The following is a 25,271-nucleotide window of genomic DNA, read 5'->3' on the forward strand; positions in this document are numbered from 1 at the left end:
CGTTACCGATCTACCTAACTCCCTACCGTTCCACTTCTAGTCGGAACTTATAAAAACAATCTAGATAAGGATAGATATACACAACTTGCCATATATGGAAAGGAGATGGCCAACGTCAGCTGATGTCATCTTCAAATACGTTAATGGGTAGAGTATCCTGTGATGGTAAGTTTGCCTTCCAATGACTTTATAATAAATATTTTATTATACTGGCAAAAATAAGAAAAAAAAGATAATGATACCATTTTGTTAACTTTTTTTAAGAATGTAATAGGTTTGATTTTGACAGAAAAACTATTACCTATTAGGTACACCTAATACCATAATCACTTGATAAGATATACCTACCTATATCAAATTAGGTTCTATTAATAGAACCTATGTAGAACAAGAACAGTTATGTAGGGGTCATACAGGGGTTATACATGGATCTATGCCTATTCTTCTTCTTCATCGTAGAACTTGACAGAGTGGTCGTGTTCACCACATAAGGGGTGGTGACTTTATGATCCTTCACCATTCGCGTACTGGTAGCTCTTCCAGCACTTTCGTGCAGCTAACCATTGAGAGCGCTTGTGATCTGGTCGGTCAGACGCTTTTGTTAATTCAACTTTCTCGTGGAGATACTTTTAGTCGTCCTATTAACGTGTCTTCAGTGTAGCAGTTTCAATAACAACTGTTTGCCGAACACCAAATGCAGAAATAGAAAACTGCTTAGATAAGAAAGCGAAGGTTTTGGATGCATTGAAATTTTGTCCAGAACCAAATCTCTGTTGAAACATCACAAACTACCTACTTCATAGCTAAAAATATCGTTTTTGACTGACTCTAAAAACATATCTAATACCTAGAAACCAACTTTAAATTACCTAAGTATATTTTAAGATTACCTACAGATTATTAAGTTATAAGTTCCTCATGATGTCTAACTTCATCATTTGATTGAGGACATTTGAGGACCTACTTAGAAACCAAGTAGGTTTTTTCATAGGTACGTATTACCTATCCTACCTTAAAATGAATTGAATATTGAAATTCCTACCAGGAATACTTGATGTGTGTATTTTTCAACGTATTTTAATGAATCCTCATCATACCTATCTACTCGCATAGGTAGGTATTTCTATGTCAAAATTTAAAATTTTATGAACCAAATTCGTTTTGAACTCCTAAACAAGAAGTTGACACGAAGAAAATTTAGAGACCATATCACTCTCATTAGATTTGTATTGTGTAAGGTCTGATTTCTTACCTATCTAGGTATTTTCGAACTTATAAATAAAATTATCGCTGACATTTAATTAACAATAGAACATCTCAACTCACCTACTTACTAATTTACACCAAATTGAGTAAATGATGAATAATCTAAAAATATTCCACCGAATAAGTCTAGTATTTTTAGTGGCGCAACTTGTTTGGCCTAGTGTACAATATAACAAATGAGTTGGGCTGCGTCCGAGTCGCCGACGCCTGGGAGTGGCTGGCGGGGGGCGGGGCGAGCGGGGGGTCCGCCCAAAACAAAATGGCTGGCGAACGCGCCAATTTTTGAATTAGGAACCTTTTGAACCGTTAGAATCAGCTGGGTTTTTGAAATACTAATGTTTGAAATGGATTGACCTACGTAGCACTCACTTCATTAATTAATTATTAATAATATAATTATTAATGTTACATATACTTTTATAGAAAAATAATATAATATTAAATAATTGAATTTTCAAAATAAGTGGGTAGGTAGATCATATCAATAAATTTATAAAATTAAAAAAAAACATATTGATATTGTACATGACTTAATAGTTCAAGCTTATAACAGAAGCATTATGTTTATTTATCTACCAATTCTACCATACCTACCTGTTCGTATTAAAAAACCTTATAAAATTTACATTACGTCAGAAAAAAGCCGTTATCCAAATGATTATATCATGTTTACAGCAGAGTAATAAATGTCCTAACATTACGTATCATAAATTAAACATGCAAAGACTGCCGACGTCACACAAGCATCTATAAACAAATCGTTATTGCGATTTAAGGACCTATTTAAAAGCTATAAATCGTCCAGAGCAATGCAAAAACAACCCTAATCCAATTATACTGATGGTCTAAATTTGCGCGATGAGTACAAGAGCCTTAGTTCTCATAAACTATTTTCTGTACCGGCAAAATGAAGAGACGACACATCTGTCCTTTTTTGATTCGTGCAATAACTCATAAGTGTGAAAAGAAGGGACAATATTTACGAGGTGTTTATATCGATACAGCGGCGTTGATTCAAACATTGCTTTGGTTTATTACAGTCAATAAAATTGAATGTTATGAGGCAAGGTCGCACGTGAAAGATAGTGATTTATGTCTTCATCTCGAAAATACGTTCAATACGGTGTTTTGGGACCAGTTTTTTAGTTTTTAAGATCATACCAAGATAGTAGAGTCTCCTCTCGGTTACATTCATCTATTAAAAGTACCTACGTCTTTTCAAATAGGTTGTGTGCAGTGCACTTCATATATGCAAAAAAGCACTGCCTACCCCAAGGTCGCAATACAAACCTATGTCGGACCATAGAATGCCAACATAGTTGGACATGAAATTTTGCAATTTTTCTCTTATAGTGCATACCCTAGTTATTAAAACTTTTGCACTCCTCTGGTTTTATGTTCAGTGGATTTAATAAAAGCCTATTTCTCTTTTTAAATCAAAATTAAGTAAAGTTGAGTTTGGTTAAACATAAACAATATCTAGTCAATAAACATAACTTATATCTACTTATAGTTTATATCTGCTAGGTAGATACAAATTAAGTAGAAACGAATATGTTAGAGTTTGAAACTTAAACATACAAATAAGCAGACAATTTTTTCTTATTATGTAGAAGGTAACCCCTGTAAGCTTTAGGGGTAGTTAGACATAGGTACTTTTTAAAATTAAATACAAGGGGTTGATAAATCACTAAGAGTAGACAATGTTTTTCTGTTTATATGAACTGCAGCTTTCAATACGCATCTACACGACGTTATACATATATACGTTACGATACGTTTCGACGACCTCCGTGGCGCAGTGGTATGCGCGGTGGATTTACAAGACGGAGGTCCTGGGTTCGATCCCTGGCTGGGCAGACTGAGATTTTCTTAATTTGTCCAGGTCTGGCTGGTGGGAGGCTTTGGCCGTGGCTAGTTACCACCCTACCGGCAAAGACGTACCGCCAAGCGATTTAGCGTTCCGGTACGATGCCGTGTAGAAACCGAAAGGGCTGTGGATTTTCATCCTCCTCCTAACAAGTTAGCCCGCTTCCATCTTAGACTGCATCATCACTTACCATCAGGTGAGATTGTAGTCAAGGGCTAACTTGTAAAGAATAAAAAAAAAAAAATCTACAAGTGACTAACAAAAAAACAAAGATCCTAGCTCACTATCTCAGTACGGCCGTGAACCCAATCTGTACAAGTGCAATGGCACAAGGGGGGCTCATCAATCACACTTGCTATCATTGCGAGATGACTGACTGACCAATTTACTTTGACCTTTCAACTCACAGATACGGTCGATGTGAGACAGATGCTCCTAAATAAACAGAATCTGTGTCTTCGTGTTTATTTTTCTTTGACACAAAGTCTGAAATCGTAACCTTCTTCATTTTCAGAACAAATGTTTAGTAAGCAATAAGCAAATTTTATTGTATACCAAATAATAGTGCATTTAAGAAAAGATAATAAGTGCACGGTAAATAGGTACCTATATAATATGTTAATTTATTAAAATAAAATGTATGAATTTAATTTCACTTAGTTGAAAGGTACCTATTATCTTTTAGGTTATATTGTGTCCATCATGACTCTGCTGCATTGAATATGTAATAAAAACGACCGAAGTCTGATATATCGTATTCTTAATTATTATGATGTAGGTATAGATTATAGCATATATCAAACAACTAGTAGGTAGGTATACCTACACATATAATATATGTACCTAAGAAAAAAGCACATAAAATAGATAAAATTTACCTACTTTTGATAAACTAAACATTATTTACCATTATACAGGTATCACATCTAAAGGTATCCTTTTAAATGATACTTAAACAATTTGGTATTTAAGGTAACTAATAACACTGAGAGCAAACTTCAAAAATCAAATCTCAATAATGACTTCCGGCAAATCAGTCATGAAACGTCGGACAGACAAATACGCGGCCATTTAAAAGCCTGCAAAACCGTAATTGCCTCGATTTCAAACTTGTCAAAATCACATTAGTTCACCTCCCATAATGGTTCGCCTTCAGCTGGAAGGGGGATTATTAAATAGTCATTAGCGTCACCACACCTAGGCATACATAATGTTCGTGTTGAAACAAAAAAGTAATTTTGAGATTTGTGCCGACTGCCGGAGGGAGGGGTCAATCAACCGTGACTGACACGGAAGGAGCGGGGCCTCCACGCAAATCATTATTTTGTCGTTAGCCTGATATTGCCTATGTGTTTGGAAATGCGGGTACTTTTACCTGTATTATACCTACCACAGTGTTTCATGTAACGTTTATGCTTTGTATAAAAAAAATACAATTAGCAATTATAGATAACAACCAAATCGAGATAGTATCTTAACAATTTATATCCTTGGTTTATATAATTAATGCATTGTGTAGTGGATCCCATATGATTTACTACATAATTGATGAATATTATTGATTGAATCTGTATTGTAACATTCATTTTGCAATACAAGTTCGTCTTTAGTTTCTTCTGTTGTTTCGTCTCTTGAAAATGCGTAGATACTTAATACCCTACCTTATCTGTTACTATAGGACCTATGTCTAATGCTTATCTTATTCATACTACTGTAGTATCCTCATTGTGCAAAAATACAGATTTGTAAAATTTACTCTGAATTAATTTGTGGCAATGTTACCCATAAACCTATACCTACATAACAGTAGTAACTACGTATTCAAAAACGCTGTTTTCTTAGTTGTATTTGCAAAATCAAAAATTTACAAAGATATTTAAAAAACATTGGTTGCAGTTGTTTTAGAAATTGAAAATTATTGGATAGAGCAAACCATTTGATATTCTGTCTAAGTAATGGTTACAGCGCCATCTAGTGAACACTTAGTGACTTTCTCACATTATAATTGATTGATATCTTGATATTATCTTCTTTGATATTATTTTACATAAAAACAGGTCCTCATGTTTGTTTTTTATTTGTTCAGTATTGAGTAAAAGCAATGTTCCAATCGACTTTTAAAAATACACAGGTAGGTACTATCAATGTTAATTTAAAATTATAACTCTATTTCGATTTAATTAACAAAAGTAGGTACTACTTATTAAATCCTTGGATTTTGCTTTGTTGCAACTTTAGATACTCGTAGGTATAGATGAAAAAAACTACTTTAGTTTGGACATTACAGTTGCTGAACATTGAACATAGACGTACCTACGTTAATAATTATTACGTACGTACTCGTACTTAGGTACGTTAATTATTATCTACCTCTCAACCTTATTAGAAACAATATCTAATTAGGTAAGTATAAAATAACACAATCTAAATATATTAGCTACTTCATACATGCCTACATTTGCTCTGACAAGTCCACATGAACTGTCTTTAGTGAAGTTTATACCAAGTAGGTATGTTTATCTTTTCTTCATTTAATTTTAATTTACTTAATGTAGGTGCTTTACGTAAGGTGATGGTATAATAAAAATCTGTAATTTACAATCATTATGCTTTATTAATTTCATGTATTTATTTATATATTTATGACAATATCGTCTCGCCTAACCTTATTATGTTACTAATTATAGTTATATTTCATAAATTTTGAATCGATAGGAAATAATGGTAAATAAAATCCCCCAAATTAGGATCCAATAATCTTTTCTACGGTCCTAATATTTTTTTTTAATAATTCAAGAACTGTCAGTAGACCTAACGACCAAAACTTAATTGTAATTTTATAAAACTAATATTTCGTTTTTTTTTACAAACCAAATATCTAACATCTGGCGCGGGATTTAGTTAGATTGCACAAAATAGAAAACATATAACACTCTATGGTCTTCTACCGCCATAGCCTGTGGGATTCGATAACATTAGGTACCAACGCGCATGTTATTACAACCTAAAGCGAATTGTTACAGTAGCTTTCAATAGAAGAAATTAAATATTAAATACATATGGGTTTAACTTCTACCAATATAAAACCTGCTTTGTTTCGAGAAAATATGAATTGATTCATTCATTAATAATTAAATCACTGTGTCAAAAAGTTTCTAATGATACATTTAAATGAGTCGTTCTTTTTAATTTAGGAACAGCATTTATCTGTGGTAGGAATCGTCCAGTGGATCAGAAATGGGATCTATTTCACTAAAGGTTTTTAAAGGCCAGCCTTCATAAATCCTTATTTTTATTTCCATTAAATCATTAATTTAGCCACTTTAAAATATCATCATAATGAGTGCCCGTTAAAAACCTTCGGATTTTTATTAATGTTTTTTATTCAAAGGTAAATTTAAAAATTGATAATTAATTAATGATGGATTACTTTAATTATACAGGAATTCAGTTTATTAAAAGCTTAAACAACATAATTTCATTCATTTTGGATTACGATCGATCAATTTTAGAATCTTCTGTACCAAATAGACTAAGTAATAGAAAGGTTTGTTTCATAATACCTAAAGAAAACTATGTTACTATATATAATAATATAAGAAAACACAAAACATACTGGTACTAAATAATCGAACCCACTTGAGAATGTATTTGACAAATAATTTTGTGCAATTACCGTAACAATTCACTTTGAAGGATGCTTTTAAACGAAATAAAATGAAATATTTGAGCAAATTTTATAAATTATATAAAAAAATGCATCCCAGCCAGACCACTAACATCGTCCAGTCTAATTGGAAAATAATAAAAACAAAATGTGACAGCGAACCTAAAGCGAATCAATAAATAAATATCGTGTAAAATATCGACAATATACAGTTAATACAATTTACATTACTTAACGAACACAGCACAAATAAAAATATATGTGTAAGATAAAACGGGCTCACCGAGTTCTTAATAAAACATTCTCTAATTAATATCTAAGTATGCGAAAAAAACAATTTACAATAAATAGTTTACATTAAATCGAAAAAACGTATAACGCGAATCCCGACTTTCATCAGACATCTATCCACTCTTCTTTAACAGTACTTATTCATAAGACTATCAAGATACAAGTAAGTAAATAATTAATGTTCGATTTTTACGTATATTGGTTTCGATAGGCAATGATTTTATAAAAATACCTTTGTTTGTCTCCGTGAGACACGTATAATATGAAATGGCCGAATAACATGCACCTTCAACGCGCTTAGAAGGCGCCTATAACACTGAACAACCAGTTTATTTCCTAACTTTGGTATACTGTGTACACATCCTCGCAACTACTTAGATTCATCTCGTAAAGGTCTCAAATTATGAGTTAAATAAGTAAATACCACCGCACCCACAAAACTGAAGGTAACTTTTGTTCCACTAAGTATAATTACACAATGAGTGAATTTCTCTGTCTGTTTCTTCAATTCCAATTTGTTTCGTTAATACCAAACCGCTACAAACGCCCGCTTTCAATAGAATTAGAAAAGTACATTAAGATTCTTAAGCTTCACCCTTGCAACATTTTACAATAATATTAAATAGATTTCCTATGAATTTATTATCAGTATCATTAATTACGTATATGTGTCATCGAAAAATCGTATACATTGCACTTGTTGAACTGGCCTTTCCAACTACGAAGTTGAGAGTTAAAATCAGAGAAGATTCACAAAATAAAATATCCTAGTTCCTGTAAGATCGAGTCAAGAACCGATCGTCGATTTCCAAAATATCAATAATATTATTCACACTAAAACAATTGTACATAATCATAAAATCTAAAATTATCATTTTTATATGTACAAAATAGCATTTCGATAGCTTAATTAGAAATAAAACATCAAATATATTAAATAATAACAATATCGTTACTAATTGCCTTCTTATCAATGGTTAATTATAAGAGGTCCTTATGGTTTTGTAATTCAATACTAATCAAAAGGTTTATCATTTCTTATTACAAAGTGCTTTAACCGGTATAATTAATAGTTTTATATTGATTTCGTATATTATAATTAAATAAGTACGTTTTAAATCATTTATTAAAAATAAATTTAAAAGAAAACCATAAAATAATATACCGAGCACTTTGTTCATTGATAAATGATAAACAGTACCTCAGGAGAGACTCCCAAGTTACTGTAAATATTCAAAACAATAACCAAACTAGGTACGTTAAATGTATTTAATCACATCGGTACTGATGCAGCTTCACTAATCATATACACTGCTTTTTTGGTAATTATTGGTATTGAGATTGTTCTATAAATTAATTTATACTTAACAACTGTAAAAATCTCTTCATCACACTATCATTACTCTTTATGCCAAGTCACTAATTACGCATTAGTTATAATCATAATATTATCATGAAAAGTCCAACATACAATTTATACAAATTAAACCGTTCTAGTAACTTCGGCCACCGGATCATAAGTTTCAGATTCATCATTCCAGTGCACAAAATTCAATGTTATATGAAAATAAATGGACACAAACCGACTCGGTGTCATGAGGTCTAAATCTGAAACAAATCGATCTGTCACTTGGACCGCACGAACTAAGCTAAAGGCTTTTACTGGGGCGAGGTGGGCGGACTCATGTTGTCCGGTTCATCGCCGGAGCCGGGTTCGCCTTTGGTCTTGTTTTCTTTCTTCCACTTCATGCGCCGGTTCTGGAACCAGATCTTGATTTGGCGCTCGGTGAGACAGAGGGCGTGCGCGATCTCGATCCGTCTCCTCCGCGTCAGGTATCGGTTGAAGTGGAACTCCTTCTCCAACTCGAGGGTCTGGTACCGGGTGTACGTTTGCCGTCCCCGCTTTCGTTCTGAAATCAGAGAACAATAAACTTTAGTGTGCACAAAAAGAAACGTGCGAAGTCAGTCTGGCAGCGCCATTACTCAGACATTAAAAACTGCATAGGCATTTCTGACAAATGGTGGTTATTTGTAAACAGCGAACACTCCCGGCGAAGTTAATTGAAAATTGTTCTGAGCTTATCAATTTGTTAATTGTTTTTGCTTGTTCGGCATTTCTCTCGGTTGTCGGGGGTAGCTAAGTTAATGGATCATATAGAGTTAAACATAAATTGAATTATTTGATACTAAACAAAGTTATGGTTCTAACTTATATCACCATCTTAAATAATTAACCATTTTTATGCATATAGTTGTATTAGTAAAAGAATGAAAATATAAAAGAGTAATGTTTCATCCCAAATGAACTTCTAATAATATCTAAAATCTATAATATCAATTGCCAACCAGCATTGCAAACATATAGCCTCTCTTTTGTTTCTGGATATTTTTGTCATTATTCTGAACATTTTGAAATAGATCTACCTATTTATTATCGGTAACTTTGTCGTAACTCGTACTTTATTCGTCTGTACGCATCTTTATCCCAAGATTTGTATCCACAACGCTACCGATGCCAATTAAAATAATTTAAGACGCCTGTAGCCTTTTTCATTTTGTAATCATTCATCTTCGAGAATATCCAAACCATGTTCACTTGTTTTAGAATATTCTTTGAGCTGTAATTTGGGCCGTAAATTGAAAACACGATGAGTCTGACAAGAATCTAATATTTTAAAGTTTGTAAATTTAAAGATGAAATATTTTATACGAGCTGTTTAGAAGACATTATTAATCTTACTACTTTTAAAATATTATGCAGCAGATGAAAAAAATGTTAGTGTATAAAATACATCACAGTTTACTATGATTTGGTATTATTATCTCTTCTGTTATATGCTATGACTAATTCTTAAGCCTTTCACTCATACAAAGTGTAACAGACAGTTTCAAAATAAAAGCAATTTATTTCAAATTGAGTCAAGGCAGCCAAAAGAAACTTCGCAACGTTGTCTATAATTTCGAACACGGTTGATTATTTTCATTTCAACGGAAGCACGCAAAACAACTTGCAATACAAGATAAACACGCCAACTTCGGGGAAACTTTGACACGAACTTGGATTACATTGCAAATAACGTCCTGCCCACTGTTTCCCAGAAAGACAATATTCATAACTTGGAAAAACAAACACAAATGTTATGATGACTAACGCGGCGTTTAGCAAGCTTTTAGCTGGTGTTGATAAATCTGCGGAGTGTAAAGAAAGATTGTGATATTTGCACAGAAACCTCTGTCAAGTTGAATTCATCCAAATATCGAGAAGATAATGTTAAACTTATATACACAGTAGATGACCTAGATAGAACAAAGAGAGTTGTAAACATTGTACTTTCAAATAAATAAATTAATTTAAATGAAAAAAACTTTCAAGTCACAATCATGTTCAAGTTGAATTCATCATTTAAATGTCGAGAAGATAATGTCAAACTTATATGCACAGTAGATGACCTAGATAGAACAAAGAGAGTTGTAAACATTGTACTTACAAATAAATAAATTAAAATTAAAAAAAACTTTCAAGTCTTTAACAATCACTATTAGTTTCAGTAAGTTTTTCGTAAATATAGTCAAAGTAGTAAGTATAAAAGATTCAGTGCTCCAAGCTGTAGGATTGCAGCAGTAGCGGATTCAAAATTATCGGCCACTTGTTGCGCAGGAAATTGATAACAGCCTCATCGTGGCCCCAGCTACCGAATTTTGGGACGCATTCAAGAATGCAAATGCTATTGGCCACCGAATATTGGCTATTGATGTGAATTAGTATGCGTTGGTAATGAAAACCTTATCGAACCCTCATCGTGATTCGAATTTTGTGGAATCAATTTATCGTAAACAAGCATCACTGCTTTTATTGATCGTATAACAACGTCTATATTTTGTGATAACTAAAGGATAACCCAGAAAATGGCAGATGGATTAGAGGACGTGTTTAGTGAGTTCTTTAGCAAAATAGCCAAAAAAATTAAATGTTGTGAAAGTTTTGGTGAAACAAAAGTATCACAGACTAAAGTATAAAATAAAAAAGAAAAGCTTATAAGCAGCATCTAGGACAACGAAAACTAAATTTTACGTCCAGAAGACGCTAAACAAAATCATATACGATATAGCTTATGAAATCCCCTTCCCAGCGGGCTTTATATATTACACTGGCGGTTTCATCGCGCACTCAGATGCATAAAACATGATCCCGCCGTCAGATTTAAACCGTACGTAATAAGAGCATTAAAGGACGCGTCTGAGCGGGTGAGACGCTCGCGGCAAGACACTTACAGCTTAATTTAGAAGCGAATATTGCTCGATGCATTTTATAAAATGTTAATTGGTCAGCAGTTGAGATAGTTCGCGAGCTATGATGATGCATTGGTATGTAAAGAAACGCCAAACATAGCTTCCCGCCAGTTTCAAATGCACTGTGGATACGAAAACGTTTGAGCGGACAAAACGCGCTCGAATTAATTGAAATAATTAATGATAAAATAATCTGGACTTTCACAGTTAGTGCGCTTCATTCACATTCATTCACACTCCAAATGAGATTCATAAAAGATTAGCATAATAGAAAGTAGGTATGTGAGCGGACAAGGCATCCGTTTCACACAGAAAGCGTACATGGCGACAAAATTACGACGTACTCAAGTAGTAGATGTTATATAGGAAGTATTTTTATAGACATCTAGTACCCATTTAGAATGACTTCGCAATCACGTTGTTGTTGCACTAAACGACAATTCTGATTTAAAAGTTATATTCGTATACATTTTTAATACCACTCAGTGGTGTTGGGTCGAAAACAGACTGCCACGCATAATAAAAAAAAGTCAAGTGATGCATTTTTCAGACTGCCATTTTTTGACATCAGCTGAAAGTCATTGATTTGTTTTACGGAATGTTTATGTTAATACAATGCCAATGATTTTGATCACAGGGACTTCAATAGAGAGACAATAGGCACTTAATTGGCAATTCTCGTGGTCACCATAGTCTACACGGTACAGAGTAGATTAAAATATTTAAGTTCTTAAGCTAGTAACTCCAATGTGATATTCTAACACCAGTTCACTGAAAATGACCTAATGTTTAGCTAAACAACATCGTCTAAATAAAGCAGCTGCTTGCAAAACACTCAGAATTATGCCATCTGAAAATGCAGTTTGAAGAAGAAGTCGACTAACTCGGTCTGTTATTTTAAATTTTAATGGCAATCATAATCTTGAAACCGAATCTCTCAGCTTAGTGGTAGAGGTTAAAATATTAATACCTACATACTACAATAAAATTTCGTTCACCCAAGTAGATCTCGTTCCTTTGGAAATTATACAGTATGTAATAGATAACTTGCCTTGAGCAAAAAGGCAAGAGAAAGGCTTAGAAAATACGCATCCGAAATGTGGTATTAGAGGCACTTGCTAATTGCGCTTGGAATGCTTTCCTGTTAATGTTTTCAACTACCACTACTTTTCAACTACTACTAACACTTGTTTATTTCAAACACATTATGCGGCGGGAAAACTGCAGCTTGGGAAAGTTGATAATAATATTGTCAATACAACCGGGAAAAGACCAAGAAGCTGTTTACCAACACGATGAACTTTACTCTTTCCTATACGCTAGCGAAGATAACGATAGCTATCGATCCATATAACATGTGGACACTGTTGAGGTTGTGGTTTACCACGACATTTATAATATTCAAAATTCTTTAGAAAAATAGGAAAGTCTGCAGCATCCAAACTCAGCTTTTCTATTGTTTTAATCGTTGTAACAGACCTGTCTTTGTCTTACAAAATACATGATATTGAGTTTGTGTAGAGCGTATAAAACGCAGCGTTTCGCCCGCTCGTGTCCGTGACACCGTGTGTGTCGTGGCCCCAGCGACGCTGCATGTGTCGCGCGAGCACATAAATCATGGCAGGGGAACAAAGTCGGCCCCGGATTACTTTCACGACGAGCGTGGACACGCGTGAGATTGAGAATACTCGCAATAGATGATTAAGTATTTTACCAACTATATAAATAGCTATAAGTACTCGTATTTCAGTATTTACAATGTTCATAAGTACCTTCTTAAGATAATACCTTCACACTTCTCAATATTTAGGTTATATAAAAGTCTGATGTCCTTTTGGAACCTATGTATTATATAAGGGTCGAGGTTTGAAAATATTGACTTTTCTTATTTCCGAGGAATTCTCAGTATCAGTCCGAAACTAGTGTTACACCCCGTTACTTATTACCTATTAAGATTTGATATTTAGAATAGAGTCTAACATTTTCAGATTATCACCCTAATAGTCCCTAAATAATGCCAATACATATTGGTGCATTTTAACAAATCTCATTTAGCATCAAAAATCAATATTTTCCATGAATTTGACAAAAGAGTAATATCATCATTTTAGCCGATAGACGTCCAGGATATAATGTATGCCTTTTGTACGGATTTCCATGGTCCCAAGCCTTGCAGCAACTTCAAAAATGTGGAGACTAAATAAAGTTGCGACAAAAGTGTTATCTAAGCGATTGCTACTGAGTACCTATACGGTACCTACGCGGTATATTTAGGTAACAAAAAATACATTTCAGCGACATAAACTTAAATGCCTACCAAATTCATCAAGGGATGACAAGTGAAAAGAGCTTTTAATTTAATTCGTTGCGGTATCGCGCGGAGGAATATGAAAAAAAATATACAGCAACAGCTTGAAGCGATATCGACAATCCATAATTCATGTCCTACAATTTCATACGTTCGCATACAATTGAATAGCAATAAAACATATTTCGCGCACGATTGAATCATAACTTTATTAACTGGGGGGCAGAGTTGAAACTCCTGTGGTGACACGCTTTGTTTACGCCTTTGTGAAACGGAGGCGCCACTCGGTGTATTGCAACACGGCACATGATATCAAACGTGTATTCATATTAATGCAATTTCTCTTAAACGCTTACACGTCGTAAATAAAATTACTGGTTTCGAAGGTCCGAGAAGCGAAGGTCAAACTTGCTTCAGTGCGTTTAATTAACACTCAATCGAAAAATAAAAATGTAAAGCAGTAACTGTTTAACTTCGTAATTCCTGAGAAATCAAGATGTCGGAAATAATTATAATAAAAAGTCCTAAACCTTGTATCGTCCATTTTTTTATATTTTTTGCTGGGCACCGATAAAGTACCCTAAAGATGGTGTCTGACGACTTAGTAGGTACATGATTTCTCGTTTTATCCTGAACAAAATTTCATAGAAACTATAATGAGGAAGGACATCAATGGCTTTTGTTCCATTCATATTGAGACTTAAAAATCAATCTCTAAACGAATTGCCAATTTAGATGAACTTGACAAAGCTCGCATTTGACCACGAACTCTCGATGACAAATTGACAAGTACATCTACGAGTAGGTACACTTGTCAATTTGTTATCGAGAGTTTGTGGTACAACATAGCACCATATTATTATGGTAAAAATAGCGGATGGCAACGACTTCGTCCGCGTGGAATTTAGTTTTTGACAAAAAAAAACAAACCTTCGTACCACCAAAATCATCAGTTTGTCGCAATTCTTTTCGGGATAAAAAGTATATGCCTATGTGTTAATCTAGAGTAAAATCTATTTCCATTTCAAATTTCAGATAAATCGCTTCTGTAGTAGCGGCGTTAAGAAGTAACAAACATAGGTACATCATACAAACTTTCGCGTTTATAATTTAGCATTGTAGGTACATTGTATCATACTTATATCTGAAGATATTGTTATTCATATGAAAAATCATGGTTGGGGAATTGATTAAAACAGCCGAATTAAAAAAGGCAGAAACATGGAGGCCTCTGATATCCATTAATCATCGGCTAGGCTGGGCGGGCGGAGACATTATCTACTTGCCCAGCTATGTGCATACCTACTCGTGTACATTATACGCCCTAATGACTTTTGAGAATAGTGTGTTTTATATAGATAGATGATAGATTATACATAAGTTCGATTTTTAGCTCTACTTTAGTAGTTTTCAAACGTAACTCGGTGGTGGTTGATTAATATATTATACTATAGCCATTTTAGCGTTATATCTCTTTAGCAGACACCTCTCGGTTTCACCTGCGAATTTTTTGTTAACGCGGGAATATCAGAATAAAATTTAGCCTATGACACTCACAAATAACGTGTCTTTCTAAGAATTTTCAAAATCGGTTCAGTAGGTCCAGAGTTTACCCTAAAACCTCGCAAATTTTATTTTACTCTTTATAATATCTGTGTCGATATAATCGGAAATAGGTACTTTGTGTCGATAACATGAGAGATTAAATTGTCAATAACATCTTACAAAAATGTAATCCTGCGTTTGGGCGGATGAAATCAGAAATCATAATAAAAAAAGCATCGGACCTCGGAAAGAATTTATATCGCGAATACAAAGCCATCAGTCAGTGTTGTGTCGACGCTGATTCCCGTCGTGTTTCGCATCCGAAATGGAATGTTATTCACCGAAAATTCCGCTTCGGCGTACGCTAAAAATTACGCGACTCGGGCCGGGGATTGAACGAAATTCCGCCCCGCAAAAAAGGTGTCAAATGAAATATTCAAATATATTTTAATATAATTCATGCGGCGGGCGTTTCATTTCTCTCCCTCGTAATGGAATGCTAAATTTTCAGGCCAACAAAAAATATATATTAATGCGCGTACCTAATAGCTTATACAAACTCGTTTGTTGGGTATTGTTGCGCACAATGGGTGCCATAACTCCGCGTCGCAGCCACGGCCGGTGACGTCTTTGTTAGGCGCAGCTCGGCGCGGCGCGCGACTCCGCCTGTCGTCGCCCGGCGTCCCGACTCCTACCCACCCACACTGCCTACGCCGATAATTAATTTCAATCCCACATTAAAGCCGCTCGATCTACACTATACTTTCCCGTTACACTATTATAGTAATAGGCTACTCGCCTGCTGTACAAAACTAAGAAGATTTTTTGCATAAGGGCAGTTTAGATGCCTAGGAACTCTAATCACATTTTTATTTGTGAAAATAATCGCCTAATTGTAATATTTTTATAAAACAAAATTGTATTTTTATCACGTCACCGCAAACGCCAATCATAAACTGTAACGTCATTCGCTATAAGGCATCGGTTTGTGATTGGCGCTTGCGGTGACGTGATATAATCACATCACTGCAAACGCCAATCACGCTTTTATCTCTATGAATGACGTCACTTGCTAATGTGCTGTGTTTCGGCGGCAAAAATATTACGTACTAGATATTTTTTCATTTATATTAAATTTTTTACTGGTTATTATTGACGGAACAAAATAAAATATAGCTTAAAATACTTCCATAATTAAGTTTAAACACTGTTTACAAAAGAGGCAAGTAGCCTATTACACAACAATAAACCAATACTATTTTTGTATCAAATTCGTCGCTCCCTCCATAATTACGGCATGCCGAGACCATTACAATAATTTGCAGGAAAGCAAAAATGAATATTTGAGAAGGCGATAGAATGTGAGTAATTGCATCGGATCACGAAGCGAAAAGTTATGAAAGGTGTTGGCGAGGGTGATTTTTCATCGGCCGTCGTGAACGCGAAATCTTAATGAAAAAAAAGAAAGTATTCAATCACTAACCACTACGGGATTGTTTCCCTTCGTATCGAGTAGTACCTACATATAGATACGATTTTATATTTCGTGCTATCCAATTTGGAGGAAAATAGCAACGCATACGAAAAATTCATCTCGGGAACGCATTAGGGGTCTAAGATGAGGTTCGCCGCGGGACGGCAGGCCCCAGGAGGCTTCCCTCGAACGCCCAGGGGCGGTCTCCGCTCCAGAGAATATTTGACACGGGTCTGGCAGATAGACAGCACGGTCATGTGTGATTCCGGGCAGGAAACGAGGGGTTTTTTCCGCGCCTCCGTCTATATCTACGTACGAGGCGTAAGTATGATACGTTATGATTTATGCGCCCCCGTTGACTTGCACATGTGATGCCCTACGATGCGGCGCTTTTTGTAATTCCACTAATGAATCCATCTTTTATCACATCAATAACGTTTCCATGATACCATTTCTAATTTAATATTTATAGCGATTAAAGGTAATCAGTATAGAAACTTGTTATGGATCGTTTACGTCATAAAGTTTATTGCATCTAATATCCTAATTATGGTTCCGTATTACAACGTTCATTTCAATTTGGAATGCTTGGTTCGAAAATTGAATTTTAATACCACATAATAAGTTCGGCTTCATCGGCTTAGCAGCGGTCAAAGTTTGATTGGCGTTCTAACCCGACGTTTAATTAATGTAGGGCTAGCTATCCCAACTTCGCGTTGAAGAGAGAAGGAGAATTCGAGTTGGAACGAGACAAGTAGTTTCTCAGAATGTTGCCAGATAATAGAACAAAAGTTTCTCTCGAAGTTAGCAGTTTAGTCAATTTCTGGTTCGGGTCGCTTGAAGTTCCGGGTCGACATGCTAAGTAACGAGAAAGTGGATGACATGACTAGCCTAAGTATTTTGATTTTAAAATTTAAATTGAATTTTCCAATACGAAACTTTCTATAATATTAAAATATATTCCCTAGATTGTAGTTGTACATGTACATACGTAATTACCTACCTGCTCAATGATAGATAAAATGCCTATTTACAAGATGTCTTTAAGTGATATACGTATAATTTTTAAATAAGTTCGTATTTCCCACGTATCACGAAAAAAAATATGTATATAAAAATACCTACCTAAATAAATACCTCCCTGACAATAGAAAATCAACAGCTTAGTTAGTGATGCTAGTAGTTAAGAAGTTATACCTAAGTTTATACAATAAACATTATTTATAAGTATTTGCTGATTTTTTTGTTTTATTATGCCAAAGGGGGATCCCACCTCAAATTTCAGTCCAGCTACTTAACAATGGAACTTATGCATATTTAAACTGAAGGGTAAAATAGAAACTACCATTGGAAAGAAGATGCTGAACCGAATTAGAAAGATCTTAACAAAAACATATACAACAAACCCAAGAAGGCTTGTTGTATAGATAAGTAAATTGTTTTAATTGTGAATGATGGAAATCAAATAAAATCAATACAAGTCCGCATTAATTGACTATGTCATCGAGTATGTTGCACGAAAATTGGGAAAAAATCGCCATGTGGCAACATTAACAACTCTATTCGATTTTCAAACTTTTCGAATGTGCGTGCACCCTTTTCATAGTTCGTGTGTGTGAGTCGGCGGACTCAAATTGATGGGATTGGAGTCTTTCGATGTGGAATAGTATTATTATGTGAACCATAATAGCTTTTTAATAAGGCCTTGGTTTTAGTAAAGATTTGTATTTTAAGGCATTTTGGTAAATAAATTAAGTATCTTTAATAGATCTTACAATTCTAAACTATTAGGTATCAAAATAGAAATAAGAAATATTGTTTATAAAATCATATCAACAGTTCCGTTCAAGTCATTAGGATTTTGTTTCACACATTTTGTTGAAAGTAAGTCCTTAAAAGAATTCTAAAGTTCGTCTGTAATTCTATTACTTTCAGCGCCATCTATTGACAAGCGGTAACACTTCTACGGCAGTTTATAGCGCTACCAACGTCCAATAAAACTAAAAAATCTATATCAATTTTAATGGTAATAATAAACCGTCTTTAAAAGATGAATATGCTGATGAATCATTAATTAATTACGTGAGTGTTTGATCTATACCTACTAATATTATAAAGAGGTAAAGTTTGCAAGTTTGTAACATTCATTAAATGGGGCAGGTAATCTTCGGAACCACTGGTCCGATTTCAAAAATTCTTTCACCAGTAGAATGCTACATTATCGGGGAGTGCTTTAGGCTATATTATATATTGGTATCATATATCTTAATTACTCTTAATTTTTCTTCGTACATTTGTGAATGTAAAATGATAAGTGGACTATTAATTAGGCATAAGTTATAAAACTTGAAAAATAGAATGAGAAATAGGGGTGGAAAGTTGACATTTAATGTTGCATTACACCTGACATAGCATTTATATTGACATTGTTTAATTTTAATGGATTCTGATAGTATATTAATTATTTATATTTGATGTTAAGAATGCTTCGTCAAATTATGCTAATTGTACTTGTATTTTTTTTATTTTTGTATTTATACCATGTTCACCGATTGAATATTTAATTATTGGAATTTTGGAATTATTAGTTAGTATAATATTATTTTTAATATTCATACACCTGTCAAGGTAGAAAGTATGTATGTCTATAGCAAGTTCTGTAAACCTTCTGTACTTTCTCATGAATAAATAAATTATTATTATTATTATTATTATCGATTTTTACGCGGACGAAATCGCGGGCGTCCGCTAGTATCATTATAAATATATACATATTTAGAACATCTAAACACGCAGAAAGCATAAAAAAAAGTTATTATCAAGAACTAGGCATAGATACTTAAACGTACCCCAATCAAGGTATAACATGGCAGTCACAATAAGCGATTTAGTGCTAATCAGGGATAAAATAAAATTAGGAGATTGCAAATATTAAATTGCATATCATTATAATGTTCGCCAGACTCAAAATTATCAAATTCCAATTAATCGGCGTCAGAAATTGAAATAAAGACCTTTTATTTACAAAGAACAATACCTACTCTATGTACCAATTCCAGTAGCAGCTACATACTCAGTTATGAAAGTCAGGTAGGCATAGATAGTCTGTATTGAGGGTAAATTTCTATTTTCTGTTACCTAGTTCAAAGGCACCGTATCCAAAATAATACAAGAAAGCCGATCCTTCAACGTCCGGACGCTGTCGGTCCTACCGGAAAGACGGTACCGAATTAGATCAGTATTTTTACACCCCTCTTAATAAAAATATTTATGCAAATAACATCACATGTAACCAGAGGGCGAGGTTGGCAAGGAATTTTTAAACCACCTAATCAATAATGACTAAGAAAATACAAAATGTATTCGAATTTAGAACATTTAGAAGGAATACGTTCTCTGTTCATTATTCTTCAATGATTATTTTGAGGGTATTTTCAGAAAAAAAGATGAATGATTTTTAATTTAGACATTCTAAATCACATAATATGAGTCCCTTTTTCTTGACCGAGGAGTTTTAAATAAGTAAATGGAAGGTATTAGTGAGAGGAAAACATTTATATTAAGAAGCAAACTACATAAGGATCGGAAGTAATTTCATGAACGCCTTGAGGAAGAAAAGCTTTCAGGTCTATCAATTGAAGGGGAGCCTCGATACTAAAGAATCGGAACTTCCAATCTGAACAACCATTCACCGTCATTGTTGCCGCGACAATGCAATCGATCAATGGTGATCGAAATGAATGAAATGAACGAAATTCACAATGGGTCTTATCAGCAGCGAGCATGGGGAAACGGTTTCGGTAATACAGCCTTTGGAGGAGGAGGTTTTTAGCATTTTATTTATTTTGCTGTCCGTGAAATTTTAAATGGTAAGTACATAATACCATACACATTACTACGAGTACTAGGTACTACGAGTACTAGTTATTATAAGTAGGTATTACCTATAATTAGGTATACGTATCGTGACTAATATTATAAATGCTAATGTGAGATTTTTATTAGTTACGCTTTCACGCCTAAGCTAGCTAGACTGACATTATCATTCTATTCACCGACGAAAAACTACATTATCAATAAGTAACATAGACTATTATTTTCTCCCCGTATCCCATGAAACTACAGGAAATCGGTCAGTAATCATATAATTTGCGTAAGTCGGGTAAAATGCTAATAAAGAGATATTTAAAATGAAATGTGCACTTACTCGTAGTATGTACGTTGTCTATGTTGAATCCAAAATTCTAAAATATAAAGTAGGTAAGGAATAATGTAGTCACTTTAACTACTGAAATCTATTTATTATCTGTTCGCATTCCACTTTCTGAATTTATAGGTACTAATATTATAAAGCTGCAGAGGAGTTTGTTTGTTTGTTTGCTTGATTTGAATTTTTTTTTCAGTTTTAGATAGCCCATTTATCGAGAAAGGCTATAGGCTTTATTTTATCCCTGTATTCTTACGGGAACGGGAACCACGCGGGTGAAACCGTGCAGCGTCTACTAGTTAATCTATAAGTGTTTTAATTTAAACATCAGTTTGGTTTGGTTTTTTTTATATTTTTGGCATAATATGTGATTACAAACCTTAATATTCTAGTTTATTAACTAACGACATGAAGGAAAACATTGTTTCGTAAGCGGAAAATAGGTACCTTCCACTATTTTCAGATGTTAGCGGACACGGATGAGAGATTCGAATGCGTGAGTAAATATTTTGAATACTTTTTAAAGTTTCTTGTAGGTGTTCGAACAATAAACTGTTTGAATTCTCAATGGTGCGAAAGAAATCTGTTATGGTTGAAACGTTTTTGAGTAAATAAAGTTTTTTTTTTTCAAGTAGATCAACTCTGACTATGTATGTACCTTTATGTAATCTCTGGAAGGTTTAATTTTGAAAATTTCTATAAATAACATGCATTTGTTCTAGAGCTGTTTTAATGAAATTTTTCTAAATGAAAAAATCTTCTAGATTAAAACGTTTTACTTGTTATTGGTTAAGTACTAAAATACTGAATGGTTATGGTTAATTATTTAAAAATTGGTGAGCCAATCGAGCTTATAGCTAGCTTATTGGTACTCAATGTAAAACACGAATCATAGTCTGATGTTTTAATTATTGACTTTAAGAACTGTTAGAAGGTAAGCTATCTTTATCAAAAATCACTGTATCATTCCACCTTAAAAATATTATAGTTGAAGCCAAGTTCTCAACAAAATACCAACACTCATTTCGTTTAATACCAACCGATTCCGGGCTTTCATTCGCAAACGTGGAAAATCAGAAGCAGGCCCCAAAACAAATTCTTGTATTCAATCATCGGGCCTTCACAAAGGCCTCTACGCTGATAACTGAACAATGAAATGTAACAAGTCGTCCATTCGGCATTGTGTGCCGGGGGGGCGGCGGGTGGAGGGGGGAATTTCCATTATATTTCCATTTCCACCGCGATTTGCGTCGACTTATCGCGGTGTACCTTCTCTCTTGGACTAGGTAAATCTATCTTTCTATGTCGTTAGTCAATAAAGCTTTGCATCAAAGTGAAACTGTATTTTAAGTAAAGGTCCGTTTAGACTTAACAGATCAGAGAGCTTTTAGTGCCATAAGCTAATGTTGACAAATCATAGTGTTCTATTTTGTTTGGCAATTTTGAGCTTTTATAAATGACACCTAAGAGAAGAGGACCATAGAAGGACCTTTTTGGCGGCCTCCGTGGCGTAGTGGTATGCGCGGTGGATTTACAAGACGGAGGTCCTGGGTTCGATCCCCAGCTGGGCCGATTAAGGTTTTCTTAATTGGTCCAGGTTTGGCTGGTGGGGGGCTTTGGCCTTGGCTAGTTACCACCCTACCGACAAAGACGTACCGCCAAGCGATTTAGCGTTCCGGTACGATGTCGTGTAGAAACCGAAAGGGGTGTGGACTTTCATCCTCCTATCAAGTTAGCCCGCTTCCATCTGACTTCCACTTACCACCAGGTGAGATTGTAATCAAGGGCTAACTTGTAAATAAAAAAAAGGAGGTATTATGTCTCTGGGCGAGCTTCATTGTTAGTTTGGGTTAATTTAATAGGAAAAGTACCAACGGTGTACAAATTGTACCTTTACTGTGCATGATACTTTAGGTAATATCCTTCGCTTGACTTTGAAGGTATCTTGATAATCAGCTTAGACTGTCATGTAATTAATTACCTTGACTTTTTAGCTCTATTCCTTTAATTAATAATTTATCTTAGATGAGTGTTGGTAGTAGTAGGTAGGTAATAAAATAAAGGATAATGATTCATAATAATTATTTCCTGTTCATAATATTAGATACTTGTTCGTTGTAGTATTTACGTAAACTACATTGAATACATTTTCTTAAGTCAACAGTTGCAGTTAGCTAAGTCAACCTTTTCTAAAGGTGATCGATTGCAAGTTAGTGAAATCAGATTTAGATATTTAAGTTTATATATAATATATATAAATTAAAACTACGCACAGTATACTAAATTTAAATTTTTTAATAAAATAATTATAAGAAATACACACCATCTAATCGTTCACCCAGAGGCAAGGTACCCAATACGCTAGCGCCATTAACCCTCTGGATGGCAAGGCTTAACCTTTGGGCCAAATAAGCGCCAGCTCTTGAGTAATAATTAGTAAATATGAAATTACTAGTGAACTAGTGAGTTGGTACATACATGCAGCCTATGCAGAAACTTGAAAAGCACATAACGACCTGTTTCTATAACAAGACCTTTGACATGGTACCTATATAATATTACTTTTATTTTAGCTTTTGTCTACTAGTTAAAGCTAGTTGTCATCGTCTTATTAAATTTTATTTCTTACTATAATAGATACCTTTAGGTAAGCTCACGCTTGAATTTTTGATAGGTAAGTATAGTGTATATGAAGCCTTAAGATAAAACCTGTCCTACCGCAAAATAATTCTATTTCCATTCAAAATGTTAGTAGCTTTTATATTAAAATTCTAAAATTCTATTTCCTGGATAACAGAAATCAAAGTAGGTAAGGGATATTTTTGAAATTAATAATTTTTTTTAATTGTTCATAGGATATCCACTCTACTTATTAAATAGATACAGACTTACATAAACCGAACCAGACGAATATTATTATTACATATTAGTGGGTAGGTGTACTGCTCCCGATGATTAACGACTTGTCTGCTTCGACCGAAGAGTTCTATTTTAAAACAACGTAAGCCGCGTTCCTATTGGTCGATTTTTTTTAAGGTTCGAATTTTGAAGATAATTAATGATAAAGCGGTTTCGGGTAGATATGAGAACTTTAGTCTTAAGTGATGCTACTGTAGTGGGTATTTTTCTTACGGTAAATATGCTGTCGTCTGATGCTTGTAGTTAAGTACGGTTTTTGTAGAGCACCATGCGTTTATCATTATCTGTTTGTGTGATATTGAATACGTTTGTCTGTCGGTGTTGTATGGATTTCTTTTAAGTTTTTAGTTGTATTTATAAACCGATTAGTAATAAAATCATATATCTACCTATTCGGGTTAATACGTACTGCTGCATTAATTAGTTAATAGGAAGCTTAAGAGCGCGCAGCGTGTCGGTACGATATGGATAAAATTCGAAGCGCAAGCGAGACGCTGAATTATGACTTTCACGTGAGTGAAAAGCATGGAGTGATTGACGCGCGACGCAAATTTTATGACGTGAGCACCAAAACCATTTTTACCTAATTGCATGTAAATTAAACAACATAACGAAAAACAAAATGGCCATGTTCAAGATATATACCTAATTTTCTATACAAAACAAAAATTCAAGAAAATAAGTTTGCTTTTCCTGAGATTGAAAGAAAAATGTGAGCAAAACATGTATTTTTCAAAAAAATAAACTATCAAGAAAAGTTTTACAAATTGTGTATTTTGTATAGTCATAACGAAGCTAACACTTTGAAATATCATTTACCCAAATATCAGGCTCCAAACTTTTCCAGAATCTGAGATCCAGAACCATTTGTAACCACCAAATTACATATTGCACACTCTTAAGACCTTTAACTGTGACAATCCTGACATGGTCCATTTCTGGCACAGTGTAATGTGCGTTAACCTTAACAGCATCATTATATTTAAGATTGGTTTTTTTCATATCAAACTAGCTAGTTCCCATTCCGTGGGAATACGGGATTAAAATACACGTTACTCCTTGATAATGTAGCTTTCTGTTGGTGAATTTTTTTTCAAATCAGCCCAGTAGTTTTGAGTCTGTTCGCTACAAACAAAAATACAAATCTTTCCACGTTATATTATTAGTGTAGATAGTTTCCAAATCAAGAACTTACCTACCTAGAAAGTTTTAAGTAACAATATTTTGCATGTACCTACCTGTGAGTATGTACATATATTTTTAAAATTGTATGATCTGTTTAAAGTAACGTGTATAAACGTGTCTTTTGTAAATCTTTGGTATACTTATAGTGTAGGTACTTGATATATCTACTTGTAAGCTTACCTATATGAGTATATTATGTACACTTCTAACAACCATAAATCTGTGTCATACCAACTCTTTGAACTCCTT

The 25,271-nt window shown here is 34.1% G+C and overlaps 1 protein-coding gene across 9 annotated transcripts in view; it reads right to left on the reverse strand.

Annotated features, from left to right (window-relative positions):
• Nucleotides 1–5,730: 5,730 nt before the first annotated feature.
• Nucleotides 5,731–25,271, reverse strand: part of LOC112057779 (homeotic protein antennapedia) — a 301,651-nt gene continuing 282,110 nt past the window's right edge. For all 9 annotated transcript variants that reach the window (XM_052883782.1, XM_024098322.2, XM_052883779.1 and 6 more), the window contains one exon: nt 5,731–9,004. In XM_052883782.1, coding sequence (XP_052739742.1) covers nt 8,754–9,004 — 251 coding nt within the window. In that variant the 3' untranslated portion in view covers nt 5,731–8,753. The remainder of the gene's footprint in view (nt 9,005–25,271) is intronic.

This window comes from Bicyclus anynana, chromosome 10 (genome assembly GCF_947172395.1).
Source record: "Bicyclus anynana chromosome 10, ilBicAnyn1.1, whole genome shotgun sequence".
NCBI lineage: Eukaryota > Metazoa > Arthropoda > Insecta > Lepidoptera > Nymphalidae > Bicyclus > Bicyclus anynana.